At 51.5% G+C, this 18,777-nt stretch overlaps 2 protein-coding genes across 5 annotated transcripts in view; one reads left to right on the top strand and one right to left on the bottom strand.

Moving 5' to 3' along the window:
- The first annotated feature begins 996 nt into the window (after positions 1-996).
- On the top strand, positions 997-10,986 carry YBEY (ybeY metalloendoribonuclease). 2 transcript variants are annotated; one of them, XM_001514021.5, is made up of 5 exons: positions 997-1,056; positions 3,084-3,339; positions 3,909-4,040; positions 6,932-7,000; positions 10,556-10,986. In XM_001514021.5, the coding sequence occupies exons 2-5, from the start codon at positions 3,130-3,132 to the stop codon at positions 10,640-10,642; spliced, it is 498 nt and encodes a 165-aa protein (XP_001514071.1). In that variant the 5' UTR covers positions 997-1,056; positions 3,084-3,129; the 3' UTR covers positions 10,643-10,986. The 2 variants fall into 2 exon arrangements, with proteins under 2 accessions (XP_001514071.1, XP_028924454.1); XM_029068621.2 differs by lacking the exon at positions 997-1,056 and adding an exon at positions 1,159-1,427.
- Positions 10,987-15,115: 4,129 nt separating this feature from the next.
- LOC100083492 (germinal-center associated nuclear protein-like) overlaps positions 15,116-18,777 on the bottom strand; it is a 70,717-nt gene continuing 67,055 nt past the window's right edge. For all 3 annotated transcript variants that reach the window (XM_029069693.2, XM_029069695.2, XM_029069694.2), the window contains 2 exons: positions 17,395-17,533; positions 15,116-15,355 (listed from right to left, as the gene is read on the bottom strand). In XM_029069693.2, the coding sequence (XP_028925526.1) occupies positions 15,197-15,355; positions 17,395-17,533 (298 nt within the window). In that variant the 3' untranslated portion in view covers positions 15,116-15,196. The remainder of the gene's footprint in view (positions 15,356-17,394; positions 17,534-18,777) is intronic.

Below are 18,777 nucleotides of genomic sequence, written 5' to 3'. Positions count from 1 at the left end.
CGACGCCGCCGGAAGCAAAACGCGGACGGACCGCTTCCGGTCCCCTTCCCTCGCCCGCCCCACCGCCGCCGGAAGCAAAACGCGGACGGACCGCTTCCGGTCCCCCTCCCGCCGCCGGAAACAAAACGCGGACGGACCGCTTCCGGTCCCCTTACCCTCGCCCTCCCCACCGCCGCCGGGAAAGAAACGAGGACGGGGACACTTACAGCTCCCTTACCTGGTCGTCCGTCCGTTTCCCCCCCGCCCCCCCACCCCGCCGGGAAGGAAACGGGGACGGACCGCTTCCGGTCCCCCTTTCTCACCGCCCGCGGCAAACTAACGGGAGCCAGACCACGGCCGGGGCCCTTTCCTCGTCCTCCCCACCGACGCCGCCGGGAAACAGGGCCCGGACACTTCCGCTCACCCTGCCTCGGCCTCCCCGGCAAACAGGGACGGAACCGCTTCCTGTTCCCCGTCTTCCCTCCCCGCCCCCAGGGACCGCCCCACTTCCGGTTCCCCTTCCTCGCCGCCGGGAACTAAGCAGGGACGTTCCGGTCGGCTCTCCCTCCTCGCCCCCCTCCCCCGCCGAGAAATCGACAGAGAAGGCCCAACTTCCGCTCCGGGGGCGGGGGGGGTGAGCAACAGAAAAGAACGGACTTCGGTACCCGCTCCCCGCCCTCCCGGAGATGATCAGGGAAGGACCCACCTCCGCTTCCTGCTCCTCGTCCTCCCTCCCCCGGGGCCGGCGGGAAATCAGCTTTTAGACTGTGAGCCCGTCGTTGGGCAGGGAGGGTCTCTATCTGTTGCAGAACTGGCCATTCCAAGCGCTTAGTACGGTGCTGTGCACAGTGTAAGCGCTCAATAAATACTGTCGAATGAATGAAATGGGCAAAAAAGGACCAACTTCCGGTCCCCTCCGGCGCGGGGGCTGGCGGGAAATGGGCAGGGAGGGACCAACTTCCGGTTTCCTCTCCCTCCCCCCCCCCTTCCCCCAGCGGCGCGCGGGGCCCGGCGGGAAATGGGAAGGGCCGACTTCCGGTCCCCTCTCTTCTTTACCGCCGGCGGGAAATGAGCAGGGTAGGAGCAACTTCCGGTCTCCTTCCCTCTTCCCCCGGGCGGCGCGGGGGCTGGTGGGAAACGAGCAGGGAAGGGCCGACTTCTGCTTTCCTATACTCGCCCCCCCCTTTCCCCCCCCAGCGAGGGAAATGAGCAGAGAAGACCCAGCTTCCGGTCCTCTTTCCCCCGAGCGGCGCGGGGGCCGGCGGGAAATAAGCAGGAAAGGCCCAACTTCCGGTTTCCTCTTCAAGCCCCCCAGCCCCGCAGCGGGGCCCGGCAGGAAATGAGCAGGGAAGGACCAACTTCCGGTTTCCTCCCCGCCGGCGGGAAATAGACAAGGAAGGACCAACTTCCGGTTCTCGCTCCTCTTCCCCCCCAGCGGGAAATAATAGGCAAGGAAGGACCAACTTCCGGTTCTCGCTCCTCTCCCCCTCTCCCCCCCTCCCCCCCCCCGAAGCGGCGCGCGGGGCCCGGCGGGAAATGAGCAGGGAAGGGCCAACTTCCGGTTTCCTCCGGCTCCCCCTAGCGGAGCCGGCGGGAACTGAGCAGGGGAGGCCCAACTTCCGGTCCTCGCTCCCCCATTTTATATGAATGAATGAATGAATGAATGAATGAATGTGCCCATTGTGGGTCAAGACTGGTCTCTCTCTGGTGCCCAATTGTACTTTCCAAGCACTTAGTCCAGTGCTCTGCACACAGTAATAAGAATAATAATAATGTTGGTATTTGTTAAGCGCTTCCTATGTGCAGAGCACCGTTCTAAGCGCTGGGGGAGATCCGGGGTCATCAGGTTGTCCCACGTGGGGCTCACAGTCTTCGTCCCCATTTTACAGATGAGGTCACTGAGGCACCGAGGATGATGATAATACAGATAATGTTGGTATCTGTTAAGCGCTTACTATGTGCCAAGCACTGTTCTAAGCGCTGGGGGAGATACGAGGGGCATCAGGTGGTCCCACGTGGGGCTCCCGGTCTTCATCCCCGTTTTACAGATGAGGTCACTGAGGCACAGAGAATAATAAGAATAATGTTGGTATCTGGTAAGCGCTTACTATGTGCCAAGCGCTCTTCTAAGCGCTGGGGGAGAGACAGGGGAATCAGGTGGTCCCCACGTGGGGGCCCACGGTCTTCATCCCCGTTTTACAGATGAGGTCACTGAGGCCCAGAGGGGTGAAGTGACTTGCCCCGGGTCACCCAGCTGACACGTGGCGGAGCCGGGATTAGAACCCATGACCTCTGACTCCCAAGCCCGGGCTCTTTCCACTGAGCCGCGCTGCTTCTCAATGCCTACCCAGTAGGCGCTCAATCAGTACCGTTGAACGACTGCCCGAGTCGTCCATGCCAAGCGCTCAGCCCAGCGCTCTGCACATAGTCGGCGCTCAATAGATACTACTGACCGAATCCCTCCGACAGAACGTTCCTGGAGCAGCAGCGTGGCCTAGTGGCTCGAGCGTGGACCTGGGAGTCAGAAGGACCTGGGTTCTAATCCCGCTCCTGCCACGCGGCTGGTGTGTGCCGTGCCTTGGGCAAGACTGTGAGCCCGTCATCGGGCCGGGAGGGTCTACAATCTGTGGCCGAATTTTTCTAAGCGCTCAGTGCTCAGCCCAGAGTCAGCGCTCAGTAAATACTATCGCACTTCACAGCTGCGCGTCGTAAGCGCTTAACAAACACCGACATTATCATTATCATCCCTGGGCCCCAGTTGCCCCGTCCGTAAAATGGGGCTGAGGACCGTGAGCCCCAAGTGGGACCTGATCATTCAATAGTATTTATTGGGCGCTTCCTATGTGCAGAGCGCTGGACTGAGCGCTCGGAATGGACAAATCGGCCCCAGATAGAGCCGGTCCCTGCCCCCTGACGGGCCCACGGTCTGATCGGGGGAGACGGACGGACGAGAACAATGATTAGCTCGTATCTACACCCCAGCGCTTAGTCCGGGGCCCGGCACAGAGCAGATGCTTAACGGAGAGCGTTAGAGAAAGAAGACGACAAACGTCCTGTACCTGCTTCTCCCGCTAATATGATCTCCCCGAATTTGAATTTTACAGGTTCCCTCTCACCCCTTCGAGCGGGTCCTACGTTTTTCTTCTCGGGATGAGTTTAGTGCTTAGAAATCTCCAGAGAGTCATCCCCATCAGGAGAGTCCCACTGCGCCAAAAGATCGAGACCCTCAGACGCATTCTGGGGGTGCGGCGGTTTGACTTGGGGATCGTCTGTGTCGACAACAAGAACATTCAGCGCGTTAACAATACGTACCGCCAAAAGAATGTCCCGACTGATGTTCTGTCCTTTCCCTTTCACGAGGTGACATCGTTTCTTTTCTCTTTTTCAATCGCCTAGTCGTCATTCTGTAGTCAACTTCCGCCCGACCGTACAGATTGAAAAGGGATGCGGGCGTAGTGCTGGAGACGTGTCTCGATGTAGTGAGTGGCAAACAGGGACGCCGGTTCATTCATTCATTCATTCATTCGGTAGTATTTATTGAGCGCTTCCTATGTGCAGAGCACTGTACTAAGCGCTAGTCTCTAGTCTCTGTACTCTAGTCTCCCAAGTGCTCAGTGCTCTGCACGTAGTAAGCGCTCAGCAGATACGATTGACTGTGATGCCAGATCAGTGCCAGGTAAGGGACAGGTCGGCGGAAAACCAAATTGCTGAGAATAAAACTGGAAGAAAGCCAGGCTACCCACCCCCTCCACTTACGATCATCCTGAAAAGACCGGGGTCGGGTGCCGCGTCCGATTAATTCCCTCTAGGCGCGTGTAGGGTGACTTGTTGCGGTTTTATTTTTAAAAGGGTCAAAAGTAGGGTGTGATGGGGGATGCTTTTACCAAATCCAATATCAGTTTCGAATACTCCGATTTCTCTATTTTCAGAATCTGAAAGCAGGCGAGATGCCCCAACCTCGTTTCCCAGAAGACTACAACTTAGGTGACGTTTTCCTAGGAGTGGAGTACATTTTCCAACAGTGCCAGGAAGGAAATGAGGATTTCTACGGTGTTCTAACGGTAAGTGCCACCTGAAATAGCCCGGCCCATTTCATTTACCGTGCGGGGGCCCGACGGCATCGGGGTGTGAATTGCTGATTTGAACGGGACGTTTCCGCCCCGGCGTCACTCTCGCAACCCTTTTCGGCTTCATCCTCCTTCCGAGGAAAAGTTTGTTTTCTATTTTATATCACGGAGTCAGGGAGGAGTGTCCACTTTTCCGTCCCGTGTAAGAAAAACCTCTACTCTCCGTGCTAAAGGAATGGCCCAGCATCTTGACTTTGAACAGTACGACGGAAGCGATGGGAGACGCCCGTAGAACTGCTCCGTCGGTCAAAAATCGAAAGGGTCTGTTGAGTATCTATAATGATGATAATAATGTTGGTATTTGTTAAGCGCTCACTATGCGCAGAGCACTGTTCTAAGCGCCGGGGGAGACACAGGGGAATCAGGTGGTCCCACGTGGGGCTCACAGTCTTCATCCCCATTTTACAGTTGAGGGAACTGAGGCCCAGAGAAGTGAAGTGACTCGCCCACGGTCCCACAGCTGACGAGTGGCAGAGCCGGGTTTCGAACTCATGACCTCTGACTCCAAAGCCCTTGCTCTTTCCACTGAGCCACGCTGCGAGCGGCAGGCATTCGTTCATTCATTCAGTAGTATCGATTGAGCGCCGACTACGTGCAGAGCACTGTACCAAGCGCTTGGAACGTACGATTGGGCAACAGATAGACCCCATCCCTGCCCAATGAGGGGCTCCCAGTCTAATCGGGATGATTCCTCCCCTCGAGGAATCGACCATCTAGTCTACAGTAAATTCTAGATGGGAGGGAGTAAAGTGTGAAGACGGGAACGTCGGTATTTTACGACGGTACGTGGAGAGTAGGTGTGAGTGGCCGGAGGGAGGGTATCCGGTGGGGAGGTTGGCGATTAATCGGGGAGGCCCCCCTGGGAAGAAATGGGATTTGAGAAGGCTTTTGGAGGTGGGGAGAGCAGTTACCACTCCTACATACTCTCTCTGCAGCCCTTCTGGCGAAGGAGTTTAGCCACAAAACCTGGAAACCAGAACTTAACTAAGAGGCGGGGAACGCGCCTGCCGACTCCTCCATTGCACTCCCCCAGGCACAGTGCTCTGCGCACAGTAAGCACTCAAATACCGCCGATCGATTGATTCAGCAAAACCCTCTACAGAGCAGCATTAATGAGCCGAAGCAGCGCGGCTCAGTGGAAAGAGCCCGGGCTTGGGAGTCGGCGGTCATGGGTTCGAATCCCCGCTCTGCCACTTGTCAGCTGTGGGACTGTGGGCGAGTCACTTCACTGCTCCGGGCCTCGGTGACCTCATCTGTAAAATGGGGATGAAGACTGGGAGGCTCACGTGGGGCAACCCGATGACCCTGAATCTCCCCCAGCGCTTAGAACAGTGCTCGGCACATAGTAAGCGCTTAACAGATACCAACATGATCATCATCTCCTAACGCGGACCGTTACCGACGTACTCTAACAGATGTGCAGACGTGGTCCCCGGCCTTGTGTCTACCCCTGTAATCGTCTCCGTCGGTCTCCGTCGAATCGATTAATCAATCAGTAGTGTGGATGGAGTTCTTAGTGTGGGGAGGACACAAGAGGTACTCGATATGATCCCGGCCTTCAAGGCGCGTACGGTCAAGCGGGGAAGACGGACGCTAAGATAATTTAGACGGGACAAATGGCAGAGTTTAAATCGGCTCTGTTGGTCTCCGTCTAATCGATGAATCAGTCGACAGTGTCGATGGACTGCTTACTTTGGGCAGGACACAATAAGTGCTTGGGAGAGGACAAGAGAGGTACTTGATATGATCCCCGCCTTCGAGGCGCGTAAAGTCAAGCAGAGAAGACAGACGCTAAAACAATATAGTCAGGATAAATGGCAGAGTTTAAATCGTCTCTGTCGGTCTCCATCGAATCGATTAATCAATCGACAGTATCGACGGACTGCTTACTTTGGGCAGGACACAGCAGTAAGCGCTTGGGAGAGGACAAGAGAGGTACTCGATATGATCCCCGCCTTCAAGACGCGTACGGTCAAGCGGGGAAGACGGAGGCTAAAATAATATAGACGGGATAAATGGCAGAGTTTAAATCGGCTCTCTTGGTCTCCGTCTAATCGATGAATCAATCGACAGTGTCGACGGAGTGCTTAGTTTGGGCAGGACACAATAAGTGCTTGGGAGAGGACAAGAGAGGTACTGATATGATCCCCGCCTTCGAGGCGCGTAAAGTCAAGCAGAGAAGACAGACGCTAAAACAATATAGTCAGGATAAATGGCAGAGTTTAAATCGTCTCTGTCGGTCTCCATCGAATCGATTAATCAATCGACAGTATCGACGGACTGCTTACTTTGGGCAGGACACAGCAGTAAGCGCTTGGGAGAGGACAAGAGAGGTACTCGATATGATCCCCGCCTTCAAGACGCGTACGGTCAAGCGGGGAAGACGGAGGCTAAAATAATATAGACGGGATAAATGGCAGAGTTTAAATCGGCTCTCTTGGTCTCCGTCTAATCGATGAATCAATCGACAGTGTCGACGGAGTGCTTAGTCTGGGCAGGACACAGCAGTAAGTGCTTGGGAGAGGCCAAGAGAGGTACTCGATATGATCCCCGCCTTCAAGGCGCGTACGGTCAAGCAGGGAAGAAGGACGCTAAAATAATTTAGACAGGATAAATGGCAGAGTTTAAAAGCATGAACGTAACTGCTCTGAGCCGGGGAGGGAGGGAAGCATTAAGTGCTTAGGTGTTCATCGTCTTTATCTTTCTGTGTGCGTGTGTATATATATATATATATATATATATATATATCTTTTTCCACTTTCGTCTCTCTCCTGACTCCTTTTGCATCGTTGCCATTCCTTTAATTAATTATGGTATTTTGACAGGTAATTGCGGCTCATGGGCTTTGCCATTTACTGGGCTACAGACACGACACCGAAGCAGAGTGGCAAGAGGTAGAAGTTTGGCTCTTGTTTTTTCATCTCTCCAATGAATTGACGTTAGAAACGTTCGCAGGTGTTTCTCCAGTGGCCCTCTTACTAATTGGAGGGTGACACGTTCATATTTCTAGGCTGTCAAAATGTTCCAGATTTATGTGTGCGTGTATACAGGGAACAGAGTCGCATTCTGTGATAAAGTAGTCACATTGCTTGAAAAACATAAGAAAAAACATCACGAATGAAATGAAAACCTAAAAGCGCTAATCCTTCCAGAAACGTGGACTGGCTCAAGAATAAAAAGGGAATTAAATTATAGCATTGTTTACCAAAAAGAGATGCAGAACTGACGGCCAAGACAATATAATTCCAGAACGTTGATAGGAGGAGAACGGGAGAGACTTACAACTGATTTCTTCATTTTTTTGTTTAACGTTGTTACATTTACCTCGTAAATGAGAGCAAAATATTTCTCGGCCCAGACTCCACCAGGACGGACACGGGTCACAAAGCGCAGTAAAATCTCACTAATTTGAACTAAAGAAGGTAATCGAGGGGGGCAGCGGAAGACCAAATAGTAGACGTATTTTATAAATGCACTTTTATAACAGAACCGAGGACTACGATGCGCGTTCTGAACGATGCGGGTAGTCGTATTAGTAGGAATGGCATTTATCGAGTGCCTTCTAGGGGCAATACCCTGACTAAGCGCCCCCCTGCATCTTTCCTCCTGGTCCTTCTCTCAGTCCGTTTCAGTTCTAGCTCAATTTTGGGTCCCCTTCTAATCTCCATCTCTACCCGCTCCCTTGGAGAACTCTTTCGCTCCCACGGCTTCAGCTGTTATCTCTAGGTGGACGATTCCCAAATCTATCATCTCCGGCCCGGATCGCTCTCCTCCTCTGCCGTCTCACGTTTCCTCCTGCCTTCAGGACATCTCTACTTGGATGCCCCGCTGACATCTCAAACACGTCTAAAACAGAACTCTGTATCTTCCCACCCCAACCCCGTCCCCGCCCCCCGGCCTCAACTTTCCCATCGTTATAGACAACACCACCATCTTCCCCGTCTCCCGAGCCCGTAACCCGGTCATCCTCCTCAACTCTTCTCTTTCGTTCAACCCACACACTCAACCTGTCACCCGATCCCGTCGGTTCAGCCTTCGCGACGTCACTAAAATCCGCCCTTTCCTCGCCATCCAAGTTGAATTTAATTAATGTTGGTATTTGTTAAGCGCTCACTATGCGCCGAGCACTGTTCTAAGCGCTGGGGTAGACACAGGGGAATCAGGATGTCCCACGTGGGGCTCACAGTCTTAATCCCCATTTTACAGATGAGGTAACTGAGGCACAGAGAAGTGAAGTGACTCGCCCACAGTCACACAGCTGACAAGTGGCAGAGCTGGGATTCGAACTCATGACCTCTGACTCCAAAGCCCGTGCTCTTTCCACTGAGCCACGCTGCTTCTCCAAGTTGCTTCCAAGCACTTATCCTAACCTGCCGTGATCACCGTATCGGCCTCCTCACCGACCTCCCTGCCTCCGGTCTCTTCCCACTCCGGTCCGTACTTCACGCCGCTGTGGATTTCTACGGATTTTTCTCAGTGGCCTCCAGGATGGTGTACAGCCCCATATTCCTGGAAACACTGCCGGGCCTTGGTTTTTCTGACCGGGTTCAATTCTGGTTCCCGTACCGCGCCGAACACTTCATTCGCTGGCCTCTTCTCCTTAGCTGCGGATGTCCCAAGGGCTCCGTTCAGGATCCCTTCATTCTTCTCGCTCTGCTCCCACTCTCTGAGGGAGTTAGGGAGTTCATCCGCTCACACGGCCTCAACTCCCATCTCCCCTAGATCTACCTCTGCAGACACGATCCTTCGTCTGTCCTTCAGTCCCTCATCTGAGTCGTCTCCACTCGGGTGCCCCGCCGGCAACTCAGATTTAACGTGTCCCAAAACCGAACCACTCGTCTCCCCTCCCCCACCTACTCCTCGACCTATCTGCCCCTTCACAGTCAACGACCCCGCCGTCGTCCCGCTTCCCAGGAGCCTTCGATTTTGGTGGCGTCCCTGACTCCCCCCGGCCCCCCCGGTCCTTCGATTCACAATCCATCCGCCCCTAGGCCTGCCGGTTCTTCCTACGCATCGCTTGGATCCGCCCTTCTACACCGGAACTACGGATACCCTGGACTAAGCTCGTGTCGCGCAGCAGTTAGACCACAGTAGCAGCCTCCGGCTTCTTCCCGCTGCGATCTAGACGTCAAGCTGCTGCACAGAGCGGCTTCTCCAAGTGTGACTTGGCACACATCTCTCCGTTCCTCAAAGATCTCTCTCTCTCAGTCCCCCCGAGATGGAGCAGGGCCTCCTCCCAGTCGGCTAGAGGCCTCTCCTCTGTCTCTTCCCATCCTCCATAACGTTTCTCTTCCCCTGCTACTCCCCAGCTTGGCCTTGGCATTTTCCCGAGCTGCCTTTCCCATTCTTTCCCACTCTCACCTCTCCTTCGATCCTCACCTCCCTGTCACTCTTCCCCTGGCCTGGAACTCTTCTGACAGGCCACAGCGCGTCCCTTATCCCAAGCCTCCCTTAGATGCCACCTCCTCCACTAAGCCTGCCCTGAGTAACCCCCAACTCCCCGAGTCGCTATTAACCGAACACGCACCTCATATTGATCTCTTCATACCCTGCAGTGGCACTTCGCTAGTCTTAGTTGTACGGTCAACGATTTATTCTGATTCCCCATGTTGTAAATATTTCCAAGTCTGTCTTCCCCATTAAAATGTAACCTCCTTCTGAGCAGGGAATGCATTTTGTATGTCTGCTGTACTCGCCCCAGTGCTTTGTTACAGTGTGGCGCACCCATTGGGAGTTCATCGAATGCCTCAATTATTACCGTGACTGCTTTTCTGTGCCTCAGTGAAGATGGGGATTAGAAAATCATTGAATGCCTCAATATATTACCGTGACTGCTTTTCTGTGCCTCAGTAAAAATGGGGATTAGAAAACGTGAGCCCCACGTGGGACAGTCTGATTCCCTGTATCTACCCCACCGCTCGGAACAGCGCCCTGCACATAATAATAATAATAATAATAATAATGTTGGTATCTGTTGAGCGCTATGTGCAGAGCGCTGTTCTAAGCGCTGGGGTGGATACAGGGTCATCAGGTCGTCCCACGTGAGGCTCACAGTTAATCCCCATTTTGCAGATGAGGAAAGTGAGGCACGGAGAAGTGAAGTGACTTGCCCACAGTCACACAGCTGCCAAGCGGCGGAGCCGGGATTTGAACCCATGACCTCTGACTCCCGAGCCCGGGCTCTTTCCACTGAGCCACCATAATCATTATCATTATTACTCGGAGCCGATAAGCAACCTCAACTTCTTCGTGATGTCCAGCGCCGACATCACGTTGTCTTAGTCTTTGGTTCCCTTTGTTTTTATTGATTTTGAGATCTTAGACACTGTCAGGTCTGTCAGCAGTACGAAAATTCACTTCTGTAAAGTAGTGGTACAAAAATATCGCTTTAATCCATTTCCCCAAAAATAATATATGTTGAATAATTTCTGTCTCTTCTTTTTCCCTAGATGTATCAAAAAGAAAAACATATTCTTGATGAGCTGAATAAACTTACTGGGACCAATCTCCAGCCACTGACCAAAAACCATTTTTGATCCTTTGAGAATATATAAAGTTCAAAAATACTTCAGGACCAAGGGACTAACTTGGTTCTTATTTTCCTTCTTAACTAACTGGTACATTTTGGAATAGGAATCGATAGTGAAATAGTTGTCGAGAATCGTTCCAGTAACCATCTGAATGGCTGACTTTAGGTTGCTGGACTGTTTTCTGATTCAACTCTTCAAATGTATCAAGGAATAGGCTAGAATAAGTCCATATTGAATGTAAGCTATGTTAAGATACACTGATATCATGGCACAATAGAAAATAAGTGGAAAACTGATGTTAATGCAATAATAATGATCGAAAGATGGACTCTTCTCTCCATTGGAAACGATTCGCTGCGTCAGCTGACTTCCTTGAATGTTGATACAATTTACAGGCTCGATTCTGGGTCCCCTTCTACTCTCCACCTACACCCTCTTCCCTCTCAGAGCTCATTCACTTCCATGGCTTCAGCTACCATTTCTAAGCACATGATTCCCAAATCTCCATCCCCAGCCCTGACATCTCTCCCTTTACCCTCCTCTGAGGAAGGACCGTGGCTTTGCAGATAGAGCCCGGGCCCGGGAGACAGAAGAACCTCATCTGCTGGGTGACCTCGGGCGAGTCCCTCAACTCCTCTGGGCCTCGATTACCTCGTCGATGGGGATTAAGATTGTGAGGTGGGACTGTGTCCAACCTGATTAGCTTGTATCTCCATCTCCCACAGGGCTTAGAAGGGTGCTTGACGCGTAGTAAGCACTTAAACGCGGATCATTATTCCGGAGTGTCTCGCATTTCCTCCTGCCTTCAGGACATCTGTGCTTGGTTGTCCCGCTGGCACCTCGAACTGAGCCTATTTAAACCGGAACTCCTCATCTTCCCACCCAAACCCTGCCTCCCCCAAAGACTTTCCCGTCACTGTAGACAGCACTCCCATCCTCCCTGCCTCGCCAGCCTCGACTCAACTCTCTCATCCAGTCCACGCATTCAGTCATAAAACCCTGTCCATTCTACTATCGCATCTCTGAAATCCGTCCTCTCCTTCCCAAGGACTGCAGCGCGGCTCAGTGGAGAGAGCCCGGGCTTCGGAGTCAGAGGTCGTGGGTTCGACCCCCGGCTCTGCCGCTTGTCAGCTGTGTGACTGTGGGCGGGTCACTCGACTTCTCTGGGCCTCAGTCCCCTCATCTGCAAAATGGGGATGAAGACTGGGAGCCTCACGTGGGAACCACCTGAGGACCCTGGATCTCCCCCAGCGCTCAGAACGGTGCCCTGCACATAGTAAGCGCTTAACAACTACCGACATTATTATCACTACACTGATCCAAGCAGTTATATCCTCCTTGACTTCTGCATCAGCCTCCTTGCCGCCCTCCCTGCCTCCTGTCTCTCCCCACTCCAGTCCATAGGCTGCCCAGATCCCCAAAAAAGTCTTCAGTCCATGTTTCCCACTCCTCGAGAACCTTCGCTGGCGGCCGATCCTTCTCTGCATCAGACCAAAACTCCAGCTCGTCGGCTTTAAAACACTCGGTCTCCTTGCCCCCTCGTGTCTTCCCTCACCGATTTCCCACCACAGCCCGGTCACCTCCTTCTCCCTCGTGCCCACCGAAGTGGGAGAGTCCGGATCAAAGTACAGTTAGGTGAGCTGGGGAGGAATGAAACGTGTAGGTTGGGGAGTAGCAGGTGAAGGGAGCGATATTTAGGAGCGGGAGAGCCTCGAAGCCAACCGTGGGAGGTTTATGCAGCCGAGTCGGGGCGGGGGGGGGGGGGGGGGGCGGTGAGAAGGAGAGAGATGTGCGTGAATGAGAAACCAGCGAAAAGACTGATTCAATAGTCTTAACTGTGATGCGGCGTGGCTCGGTGGAAAGAGCCCGGGCTTGGGAGTCAGAGGTCGTGGGTTCGAATCCCGGCTCCGCCGCTCGCCAGCTGGGTGACCTTGAGCAAGTCACTTCACTTCTCTGGGCCTCAGTGACCTCATCTGTAAAACGGGGATGAAGACCGGGAGCCCCACGTGGGACAACCCGATCGCCCCGGATCTCCCCCAGCGCTTAGAACAGTGCTCGGCACGTAGTAAGCGCTTAACAGATACCAACATGATTATTATAGGCCGATCTGTAGGTCCTGGGTGGGAGCCGTTCGGGTGCGGAGGACGTGGGGGGGGGGGGGGGGTCTGGGAAATATTACGGAGCAAGTACCAGCAGAATCGTTCTAGTGCGAGAGCTGAGAGCGAGGAACCAAAGGTGAAGCTAAGGTTGTGAGCCTGTGGGACCGTGAGGACGGTTGTGTTATCAAAAGTCAGAATAGTTAGGAGGAGGAGCGGAGTTAGGAGAGATAATAATAATAATAATGTTGGTATCTGTTAAGCACTCACTATGTGCCGAGCGCTGTTCTACACGCTGGGGTAGACACAGGGTCATCAGGTGGTCCCACGTGGGGCTCCCAGTCTTCATCCCCATTTTACAGATGAGGGAACTGAGGCCCAGAGAAGTGAAGTGACTCGCCCACGGTCCCACAGCTGACGAGTGGCAGAGCTGGGATTAGAACCCATGACCTCTGACTCCCAAGCCCGGGCTCTTTCCACTGAGCCACGGGAGAGGTTCAAATTCGGACATATAGAGTTTGAGGCCCCGACGGGATAGACTAGCCGAGCGGAGATGCCCTGCGGAAGAAAGGAAATGTGGGATTGTAGATGAAGTGAACTGTAGAGAAGCGGCGTGGCCTAGCGGAAAGACACGGGCTTGGGAGTCAGAAGTCGTGGGTTCTAATCCCGGCTCCACCACTTGTTGGCCGTGTGACTTCGGGCAAGTCACCTCACCTCTCCGGGCCTCAGTGACCTCACCTGTAAAATAGGGATTGAGATTGTGAGTCCCACCTGGGACAACCTGACTACCTTGTATTTCCCCCAGTGTTCGGCACATGATAAGCACTTAAGAAATACCATCATTATTTATTATTAAGTGAAAGATCTGGGTCAAGGTCTTGCGAGAGGTCCCTACGTGAGACACGAACCGTGTCCGACCGGATTAGCCGGCCTAGTGGCGAGAGCACGGGCCTGGGGGTCGGAGGCCGCCGGTCCTAATCCCAGGCTCCGCCGTCCGTCTGCTGTGTGACCTCGGGGAAGACACTCAACTTCTCTGGGCCTCGGTTACCTCATCTGTAAAATGGGGATTAAGACCGTGAGCCCCACGTGGGACCACCTTTTATCTACCCCTGTGCTCAGAACAGTGCTTGGGACATGGTAAGCGCTTAACAGATACCATCATCGTTATCATTACTATCAAAGGCAACTGAGTGGAAAAGGGGAGCAGGGTAGATTGTGGAGATCGAGTAGATCGAATAGAGCTTGTTGGTCTCGGCTATAAGGAGGTTCCTGGTGGCCTTGGAGAGTTCACAGTGAAAAGAAGGGGGTGAAAAACTCGACTGTACTCCATCGAAAAGACTTGACGGACCATAAAATGAAGACGGTGGACGCATTTGAGACTTTAAAGGAATCCGCGTGGGACTGGGATGAGGAAGGCGGACGATAGGTCGAGGGCGGATCCAGAGAATCCAGAGAAGACTTGAATGTGTTTGAAATCGGAGGGGAAGGAGCCATCCAGGAGAGAGGCTCCTGATGGCATTAAATAAATAAAGCGGGGGTAAGTGTTTTAGGAAGCGAAAGGGGACGAGGGCAGAGACGTAGAGAGAAGGGCAAAATTCACAGAGCAGGAAAAGACCTTCTCTTCAGAAACAATTGACAGGAAGAAAGACGAGAAAATGGATGTAGTCGAATGGTGAGGAGATTATGGAGAAACCTTGGAAAGGTCAGCCCAGATGGTTTCGGTTTTACCAGCGAGGATGGTGAGTTCATCGTGGGGTAGGGAGGGGAGGCGGTGAGGTCACGGAGGCCTTCGGAAGGGAATTAAAGATTTGGCCTATACGGTGGGGATCCTCGGCATTCCTCCCTCGCTGGAGGAACAGTAGAAGAATTACTGAGCTAAAAAGAGAGCTAAATTACAGTGGGTCGGAGAGAATTGGAAATGGCAGAATTTGGCCCATTTCCTGGGTTTCCACTGTTGCCCCTGGTATTCGTTAAAGCGCTCACTACGTTCCAGGCACCGTCCTAAGCACCGGGGTGGATTCAAGCTAATCGTGCTGGACGCAGTCCGTGTCCCACATGGGGCTCGTAGTCCTAACCCCATTTTCCAGATGAGGGAACTGAGGCCTAGGGAAGTGACGTGACTTAACCAAGTAAAGTGACTCGCCTGGCAGCGTCAGGATTAGAACCCAGGTCCCTCGGACTCTCCGGCCTGAGTTCCATCCGCTAAGCCCCACTGCTTCTTCTCAGAGTTGACGGCGTGAACTTAAGTGTCAAGAGACGGGAGGCTTGGTAGGGGAATCCAGGAGGCATGTGATCATCTGGGACAGAGTCTGAGGGAGGACAAGTGAGTACAGAGGATTTCAAATCTGCAATTTAAAAAAAAATGCGAAAGTAACAGGAGCGATTCCACCGGGAACAATTCACTAGTTTATTTTTCTTATCTGACACTCTTGGCTTCGGCGTGCACTTCTAGCCCTAGCGCTGATCAAATACCTCCTAAGTCTCTCAGAGTGGAAAGCTGAAGATCGAAAACCCTATCTTCTTCCCTGGTAGCTCTAATTAGGTTTTCCAAGTGTCGCAGGCGCTTGGACAGTGAGGTGCTTGGTTCCTGCATAGACCGTGTGTTTTCCATCTGTCTCGAAACCTGTCGAAGGTATGAGAGAGGGAAAATGAAGTCAGTCCCATTAAAATGGCTCTTAAGTGACCCTGTGCAGTTTGTTCGGTGAAAGCGCCAGGCCATCAGCGCATCGTTTGTTCGTCCTGCTTCGGGTCCGGACTCTATCCCGACCTTCAGAAAGCCATCTGACTTCTCCCAGGCCTGTTTCCTCTTCTGAAAAACGGAGATTAAATTGCTGCTTTAATTCCCGAGAATGAGGTGAGCAGTGACTAATGAAAGGACTCTTAAAATAACATCGCCCGTCTAAAATGTCAAGTTATAGCCTTGTGAGTACCACAGTAATTATTATTAAACTGAATCCGACACCCAACCTGTATTTAGGTAATTCAAGCAATGGAAACCTCAGAAACTTTCGCCTTTCATTTTCTACGTCTTGTAAGAGTAGGCAGAAAAAAGGTGGCGGATGATAGCAGATGATACCGTCTTTGAGATACTAGATCCTGCTCTCCTTAATCCCAAACTACAAAGTTTAATTCGGTACTAATACTGACAATACTTGTAACAGCAATTACTATCCATAATGGCCATTTAATCTGGTCTATCCGCGGGTAGCGCTAATAGGAAATTGGCACCTTCTGCTAATAAAGATGACTTGCTTCCAGGTATGTCAGTAATGGCTGGCATTATCATTTCATACCGGGAGAAACTGGATCACAAAAAGTCAAGTGACTGAATAATTAATAATCCTGATGGTATTTGTTAAGCGCTTACTGTGTGTCGAGCACCGTTGTAAGCCCTGGGGGAGATACAAGGTAATCAGGTTGCCCCACGTGGGGCTCACGGATTTAATCCCTATTTTACAGATGAGGTGACCGAGGGCACAGAGAGGTTAAGCGTCTTCCCCAAGGTCACACAGCAGACAAGTGGCGGAGCAGGGACTAGAACCCAGGTCCTCTGACTCCCCAGCCCGTGCTCTTGCCACTCGGCCACGCTGGCTACCAAATAACTTGCCGCCCGTTGCAAAATAAGGCAATGAGTGGCTTAAAAATAGAGAAGCGGCGTGGTTTAGTGGAAAGACCGCCAGCCCGGGAGTCAGAGGGCCTGGTTTCCAGTCACGTACCCGCTGCGCGACCTTAGGCAAGCTGCCGTCTAATTTCTCCGTGCATCTGCAAAATGGAGATTCGATCTCTGTTCTCCCCCTGCTACTTCGAGTGCGAGCCCCTCGAGGGACATGATTATCTGGTATCTATCCCAGCGCTTAGTACCGTGCTTGGCATACAGTCCAATTAGACTGTGAGCCCATCAGCGGGCAGGGATCGTCTCTAGCTGGTGCCGGATTGTCCATTCCAAGCGTTTAGTCCAGTGCCCTGCACATAGTAAGCGCTCAATAAATACTATTGAATGAATGGATGAATACAGTCAACGCTTGACGAATACCACGAGGATTATCATCAAACCTGATCCGACACCCAACTCGTATTTAGGTGGTTCGAGCAATGGAAACCTCAGAAACCTTTCGCCTTTCATTTTCTACATCTTGTAAGAGTAGGCAGAGAAAAGGTGGCGGAGGGTAGCAAATGATACCTTCCGCCATCCCAGATTTTAGAAAACATCGATAGAAAACGTCGCGCCTACTTCACATCCGTGTGGGGCTCGACAGAAAACCGACTGGAACCGAAAAGAGAAATGGGCCGGGTGGGACGGCGGAGACGTGTGAAGAGAAGCAACGTGGCTCAGTGGAAAGAGCCCGGGCTTGGGAGTCCGAGGTCATGGGTTCGAATCCCGCCTCCGCCACCTGTCAGCTGCGTGACCGTGGGCGAGTCGCTTCACTTCCCTGGGCCTCAGTGACCTCATCCGTCGAATGGAGATTAAGACTGCGAGCCTCACGTGGGACAACCTCATTCCCCTGTATCTGCCGAAGCGCTTAGAACGGTGCTCTGCACATGGTAAGCGCTTAACAAATACCAACATTAAATAGGGAGATCTCCTTCTGGGTCTCAGTTTTCCCACGTTCAAAATATACTCCCCTAATAGCATGGAATTTTAAGGAACGTGAAATGGTTTACCTGCAGTTCAATTAATGCGGGGGTGTTGACTCCTAATGCAACAGGCTGAAGTAAATTTACTGGAGTAAATTGCTGAGGCAGAGACACTTTGAGTTGTCCAGGGTCTTCCGTCAACCACTGCTGAATCTGATCTTCGAACCTTCGAAAAGATACAGCGCCGTGTCATTCGGTTTGCACTTTACACAGTGAACACTTTCCTCTCACGTGCGTTCCCTGTACTGTTTTCCACTGCTAAAACCAGACCAAATGGAGGAAGAAAGAGACTCGCAACTAAATCGAACAAAGGATCCCGGTTAATCACGTAATCTCCTCATTCTATAACGAGTTTGAGCGGTACAAACTTCCTCCAAGATGAAAATAAATTTGTTTTTGGGGTCTTTTTTTAACTGAAATGCAAGCTTAAATACAAATTGAAAGTTGGGATAAAATTGTAATTATCTCAAGTTAGTTGATACATGGCATTTAGATTTGGTTTTTGAAGCAGTACAAACTTCCTCCAAGCTCAAAATGTTTGTTTATGGTTTCTTTTACCTGAAATGCAAGCTTAAATGCGAACTGAAAGTTGGGATAAAATTGTAATTATCTCGAGCTAGTTGATAGGTGGCATTTAGATCTACATATCAACTAGCTCGAGATAATTACAATTTTATCCCAACTTTCAATTGGGATATTTATTTATTGCTATTTATGGCTACTGTTCTCGTCCGCCCGTCTCCCCCGATTAGACCGTAAGCCCGTCAGAGGGCAGGGACTGTCTCTGTTGCCGACTTGTCCATTCCAAGCGCTTAGTACGGTGCTCTGCACATAGTAAGCGCTCAATAAATACTATTGAATGGATGAATGAATGAATTTGGATTTGGTTTTTTAAGCAGTACAAACTTCCTCCAAGCTTAAAATATGTTTGTTTATGGGTTTCGTTTACCTGAAATGCAAGCTTAAATACAAATCGAAAGTTTGGATAAAATTGTGATTATCTCAGGCTAGTTGACATATGGCGTTTAGAATTGGTTTTTTTAAAAGCTGTTATATGTTTTTTGGTTTATTAACTCAAATTACATGTAAATTAATTTATTCACGTAAATTTATTAATCATAAGGTCAGTGTAACAAAATTACCAAATTACTCGTATTTACCAGAACATGAAATATAATTGAGCTAATTCATTGTTTTAGTTTAGAGAAAACTAAATAATGATCTGTGTACTAGGCGACAACTGTTACAATCAACGTGAGGCGGCTCAAGTGAAACAACTCCTAGTTAGACAAGTTGATTTCTGCAAGCTAGTGATCTTAGAAAATATTTTACAAACCTTCCAACTGTCATGAAATCCTCAGAACAGCCAGACAGCAGTTAGCAAGGCTTTGGGGAAGTCCTCTACCTACT

Source organism: Ornithorhynchus anatinus, chromosome 7, assembly GCF_004115215.2.
Source record: "Ornithorhynchus anatinus isolate Pmale09 chromosome 7, mOrnAna1.pri.v4, whole genome shotgun sequence".
NCBI lineage: Eukaryota > Metazoa > Chordata > Mammalia > Monotremata > Ornithorhynchidae > Ornithorhynchus > Ornithorhynchus anatinus.
Note: the sequence above shows the minus strand (reverse complement) of the source record. Positions and strands in the feature narration are given on the sequence as shown.